This window comes from Arvicola amphibius, chromosome 12, assembly GCF_903992535.2.
Source record: "Arvicola amphibius chromosome 12, mArvAmp1.2, whole genome shotgun sequence".
NCBI classification, from domain to species: domain Eukaryota; kingdom Metazoa; phylum Chordata; class Mammalia; order Rodentia; family Cricetidae; genus Arvicola; species Arvicola amphibius.
The window spans coordinates 21,060,492-21,066,593 of record NC_052058.2 but is presented as its reverse complement, the minus strand read 5'-3'; the positions used below and the strand labels follow the sequence as shown (position 1 = coordinate 21,066,593).

Sequence of the window (6,102 nt, the reverse complement as noted above, 5' to 3'; positions counted from 1 at the left end):
GGTCTTCCTTGGTCAAACCTCATTTTTCTTAACCCAGAATGAATCCACAGCCTCTCATTTTCTTTGGAAGCAAAAGCAGCAAAACCTCCTCTCCAAAGTAACATATCTTTTGACTTTAATTTTAAAATCAAGGTATTTTCAAAATATATATGTTGGATTAATCCAGCAGCATTTATAATCAAATGTCTTTTAGCAGCTGCTGCTCCTTCCTCAGCCATCAAGCAATTCAAAGGCAATACAATAACACACAGTATCCAGATTCTATGTGTATTTTCCATCTTTATATGGTTTTATTTTAAACTCTATTTCTTTTACTTTTATTTTTAATTTTTGTTTTTTCCTATGTATCTGGCTGTCTTGGAACTCACTCCATAAACCAGGCTGTCTTTGAACTTACAGAAATCCACTTTCCTTTGCCTCCCAAGTGCTGGGATTAAAGGTGTATGCCATCATAATCAACTACTTTCTTTCTTTCTTTTTTTAAAAAGGACTTTATTCTTTTTTATTTTCTCTCTCAAGACTACACATATTTTTTTTTTTTTTTTTGGTTTTTCGAGACAGGGTTTCCCTGTAGTTTCTAGAGCCTGTCCTGGAACTAGCTCTTGTAGACCAGGCTGGCCTCGAACTCAGAGATCCGCCTGCCTCTGCCTCCCGAGTGCTGGGATTAAAGGCGTGCGCCACCACCGCCCGGCGACTTCACATATTTTTAAACATATTGTAAACCATTTAGAGGTGTTATTTTTGTCTGAATCTATCATCACTGTATATCTCTTTTTCTGATCACATGAGTCTTTAATTTGCTAAGTGATATGACTAGGATTAATGCCATGGCGTTGACTGCTGGATAATTCTCATTTCTTAGCTTTCTGAGAGTCTAGCTTCATGGCAGAGGTACTGGTGGGAGCCATATTTATTGTCACCACTCTATGAATTTCAAGGCCACTGCCACCACCAAGAAGCAGGCTGTCCGCTATTCATAAACACCATTTAAGTGTTTGGTGGTAGGGCCTCTTAAAAGAGCTGCAAGGTTTTTGCAAATAAAGCTGAGTCAGGAAGCCTCTCTTAAATGAGATGTGCTTGCCACCTGAGAAAATGCTGCTACCAAGCAACCGTGCTTAACTGTTATTTTGTGTCAAGAATTACTTCCCAAGCTCTTTCAGGTTTTATGTGGGTGTAGTTACCCACATTGGTGCCATTTGTTGACAGAAGTTTCTGTCCTGCCTGTTCCCACAGCCATTCAATCCAAAAGAAACACAGAGACCTACATTAATTATAAAGTGGTTGGCCTAGTAGCTAAGGCTTCTTATTAAGTAACTCTTACATTTTACATTAACCCATAATTCTTGTCTGTGTTAGTCATGTGGCTTGGTACCTTTTATCAGTGAGGCATTTTTATCTTGCTTCCTCTGGGTCTGGGTGACACCTGCAGACTGAGCCTTTCCTCTTCCCAGAATTCTCCTATTCTAGTCACCTTGCCTATATACTTCCTGCCTGCTTACTGGCCAATCAGCATTTTACTAAACCAATACAAATGACAAATCTTTACATGGTACAAGACCATTGTCTCACAGTACTCCCCCCTTTTTATTCTTTTGGTTTCATATTGCTTTGGTTGAGCACTTTTATCTTATTTATTTTGTTGTACAGTATGGTTTCCAGTTTTGTGGTTTTATAGATTTTGTGTGTGTGCTTCTGCTTTTTTTCCTTTTTACCTGTTTGTTTTTTAGAGAGAACAAAAGCAGGTATGGAGTTGATTGTGTGAGGAGGTAGGGAGGATCTGGGAAGAGGATCTGGGGGAGGGTAAGTTGTGATCAGAATATGAAAAAATTATTTAAAAAAAGATAGAAGTTAAAAGTGAATAATTTCCACATTGCTAAAATCTCTATCCTAAATAACTTAATATTCTGAATAGCAAATTTCCCTGGGTTCTACTTGTTCTTCTCATGTGAAGTCACTGCCTCATTATGAAATTCCCAGACTCTTTCCTACCTGTTTTGGCACCTGCTTCTTTGTCCATTCTGAGAAGTTGACCTCAGAAGCAATTGCTTTGATTATTGTTCTGGCTGCTATCTTTGTGACTTTTCTAGACTTCATGTTCCATTATCTTTGAGCTAGACCTACTTGTCTGTTCACATAAAGCCCAAGCTCTGTCTTCTTCGGGAAGGTTTTCATTCTCTTTAGAGAATGTGTGAGGTCTTATGTTTCATGCTCTTTGTAATCATCCCAATAAAGTATTATAGCTGGTGGCCTCTTGCTGTGCTGTGTTGTAACTGAAGTGTACATTGCGCAATGTGGAGACCGGGTTACAGAGGGCAAAGTCACTTGTTGAGATTTGGGATATATTTTGTGAGTCACAGGGATCATAGAAGGAATTTTAGCAATATTTATTACATGTTCAGAAAATATACAGTATGTCCTTGATGGCATCTGGTTGGTATTACAAAAGTCAGGTGCTCTACATTACTACTGGGATTTTTGAGATATCAATCATGCTTTTCTTTGTACAAAATGATCAGTTTCTTTACATTTTTAGTTTTCCTTCCTATTCTAGCTTTCCTGACTCATTATTTGTTGTCAAGTCCTCAACTGTTGCTTTCCTATCTCATTATAGTTGTGTCCCTTGAGCAATATCAGACTTTTTAATTGACTTGTACTTGGAAAAACAAATGGAAGGAGTTCTACTGCAATTTTACACATATTTTGAGTTATTATTAAGTTGATTATCAGTAGCTTGTAAGTGTTGCCATTTTCCTTGTTGTTAATTTTCCATCCCCCTTCTTTACAGTTTGATTTTTCTAGATATTGAAACACCAATTATCAAGGAGAGTAGATCGGAATGAAAGCATTTGAGATTATGTCAAACAGTCAACAAAGGCAGGCAAAATTGGATAATATTTTTATTAAACTGCTAAATAGGAGGTTCACAAAGAAGAAAAAGATATAGATACAGAATTGAGTGTCAAGTTGTGATGACTTGACTTCTTGGACACTGATCATTTCATTTTTCTGGGGTTTTATTGTAAGAACTTAATCATAGTCAAGCCACACACAGGGCTTGATGACTACATTGCCATTCATTTCATAGTTCAGATTTTTCCAATCCAGAATATTAGGAGCAAGGGTGGAACCATGGTACATAAGTTTAATGTTTTGTGGTGTTAGCACAGAGTCCCACATGTTCAAATCTCCAATTTCTCCTACAAAGGACTGGGATTTATCAAACCCTCCTCCATAGGTATCCTGCTCCTGTCCTAAGACAATAATGGGTTGGGCTTTTATAACATACCCCTTCTGCAGACCCTTTTTCACCCAAGGTTTCCCATTGACCCAAAATTCAGCAATGCCAGAAGAGGACTCCCAACTGGTACAGAAATGCACTGGGGAAGCGTGTTCTTCCAGACCACGGACTGTGACTTTTGAATGTCCAATAAACAGTTGGTATTCTCCAACTTCTGTCTTATAAACTAGCAGCTCATTGTCTCTGCCCTTGGTACTGTAGGAGAAAAGACTGTAATGGCGGGAAAGGTCACTATAGGCTCGAAAGCACAGTGTAAAATTCTCCAGAGGTTTCTCCAGACGTGGGAACAACTTTACATAATCGCTGTCAGACTCTCTGGGGAACACAAATACTTTTCCTGTGAGGTCTGTGAGATAAAATAAGACATATAATGGTTTTCAACAAATTCAGAGAAACAATAGCTCAGAATCAACTTCTCTCCCTGACTGTAGTGAACTTCTTACCTGTCTGAGCAAAGGCTTCTGTCAGAAGACTGGCGAGGACGGACACCCCAAGCAGCAGAATCAGTTTATCCATGTTCTCAGCCCAGAACTACGACAACAGCAGCAGTTACTTTAGTAGGAGATAGAAAAGTGGCTGCCCACTGCACTCTAAAGGCTCCAAACTTTCAGGTTTTGTGTGTACCTTTGATGACATTGAGGGGTGGAGAGCAGCAACACCGTGTGACAGGCTTCCCAGATTCCCCCTTCTTTCTGTCAGTAATCAGAGCTATTGTTTGAAAAGGAATTGCTGATTCCCCAGGGCTAGGAAATCAATGAATGTTATTCATTAGACACAGGTCTGTGCTAAAGTTCTAACCCCCGGGATCTAAATTTCATTTCTGGGAAGAGGGGAGTTGCAGAGCTACAAGGTCCTACTGATGGAATAAGGGGCCAGGTTGGCCACATGAGGAAGGCCTTGCTCCATTTTGCAGCTGGGTCTCTGTCTCATGACAATGTGCTTTGCTGGAAGGGGATATGGGAATAGGGCAATTGCATACCTATTCAAGTTATGGAAAATAGCCTTCTGTATAGGACATTATAGGGTTCTGTGTTCTGTTAACCTTCTGTGTAGTATGTTCTATTTTCTGGTAAACTCTAAAAAGTCTATTTGTCTCTTTGCATTTGATTAACTAAATATTGAGGAACGTACCCAGGCATTACTAAGAGGATAGAGATGGTTGTGAAACACAAACTCTCTGTTTGCCCTGAAGCTTAATAGTTTTCTACCTACTGCCACTCAACCTTTCCTTATTTTGTGACCCATGCTGCTTTTTTTTACCCTAGGTTTCCCGTTTCTCATCACAACTAAGTGTTCTTGGTCACACCCCGCCCCCCGCTGAAATGCCAGTGTCTTCCTGTTTTGCACCCTTTCCTTGGAGCCCCTAGACATTAAAGGTGTATTTTTGGTGACGACCTCATCAATACATCACACTTACATTTGTGCACTTATTCCCAGGCACAGCATTAGGTCTGTGGATTAAGTGGGGGCAGGTAACTCCTTTATGGTACCAATGACCTTCATCCCTATTTTCTCTGCTACTGTTTTAAAAGTGAGTCATTATTAGTCACCACTCAAACCTGCTCAGCTTCTAAGATATCAAGCTTAATTTTTTTCCTTTCTGCTCGCTTGATTTTCTTTCTCATCTCTAAAGACTACAGAATCTTTATTCTCAGTCTTTTTGTCTAGCTTCTGATTATTTACCCTTTTTCCTCTCAGCTCACCTCAGGTTAATTAGCCTTTTCAACGACACAATAACTACTGGGGATAATTCACTTTCCCCAATTCTTTTCTCATTATTCTTTAAATCCTCATCTGGGCAATAGCTATTATCCACTATTTTTTTTCCAATCTAAGTTTAATATCAAGTTGTGGAGTTTTATCCTACTTGTGCAGTATGGGTGAATACTAGAGTTAGTTGGAGTTACACATCCCATTATCTCCTGGGTTAAATTCTGATCTTTCCACTTGGAAGCCAACACTATCTCCAGCAAAGCCCTAACCTGCCTATGATCTCCTAATCAAACCCTATTCTCCAATCAAACACCTCTAATTGATGCTCTTAACTTATGACTAGCTTTTCTGATTTTGTTACTTCTATTCATTTTCTTAAAATTCTCCTTTGTCTTTTTTTATTTAAATCCTATATGTTATTTAAAATTCATCTCAAAAGTGATCTTCTGTATAAGTCTTCTCTTATTTTCACTTTTTTGATTCATCAAAAGTATCTTAGTTATTTTTCTATTACTGTGATAAGACATGACCATGACCAAGGCAATTAAGCTGTGGGACAATGGTCTTTTATCCTGTCACTTGTCTTATTTTTAATAAAACATTGATTGGCCAGTATCCAGGCAGGAAGTATAGGTGGAGAGACCAGGCAGGAAGTAGAGGCAGGGCAATGAGAATTCTGGAAAGAGGGAAGTTTTAGTCTGCAATTGTGGCCCAGACACAGAGCAAGCAAGATGTGACTGCCTTGTGGAAAAAGGTACCAAGCCACATGGCTAACACAGACAAAAATTATGGGCTAATATAAGTTATAAGAGTTAATAATAAGTTTAAGATACTAGGCTGATCAGTTTATAATTAATGTAGACCTCTGTGTGATTTCTTTGGGACTAAATGACTGTGGGAACTGGGCAGGACAGAAACCTCAGTCAACAGCAACTAATAAAAGACTTTAAGTAGGGTGTATAGTTACAGAGGGATAGAGTCCATGACCATCATGGTGGGGGACGGCATCATGTAGGCAGGCATGACTTGCCCTGCAACAGTAGCTGGCAACCGACATACTGAGGCAGAGCCGTAAGACAGACAGATAATGG

At 39.2% G+C, this 6,102-nt stretch overlaps 1 protein-coding gene across 1 annotated transcript; it reads right to left on the bottom strand.

Moving 5' to 3' along the window:
• Positions 1–2,881: 2,881 nt before the first annotated feature.
• Apcs (amyloid P component, serum) lies at positions 2,882–4,079 on the bottom strand. Its single transcript, XM_038349220.2, has 3 exons — positions 3,923–4,079; positions 3,742–3,829; positions 2,882–3,644 (listed from the first exon to the last, which is right to left on the bottom strand). The coding sequence occupies exons 1-3, from the start codon at positions 3,932–3,934 to the stop codon at positions 3,028–3,030; spliced, it is 717 nt and encodes a 238-aa protein (XP_038205148.1). The 5' UTR covers positions 3,935–4,079; the 3' UTR covers positions 2,882–3,027.
• Positions 4,080–6,102: the final 2,023 nt, after the last annotated feature.

Excerpts from the sequence above, each read along its gene's own strand:
- Apcs (XM_038349220.2), bottom strand. Across the intron at positions 3,645-3,741 it reads AGAAGCCTTTGCTCAGACAG|ACCTCACAGGAAAAGTATTT; the intron begins GTAAGAAGTTCA and ends TTTATCTCACAG.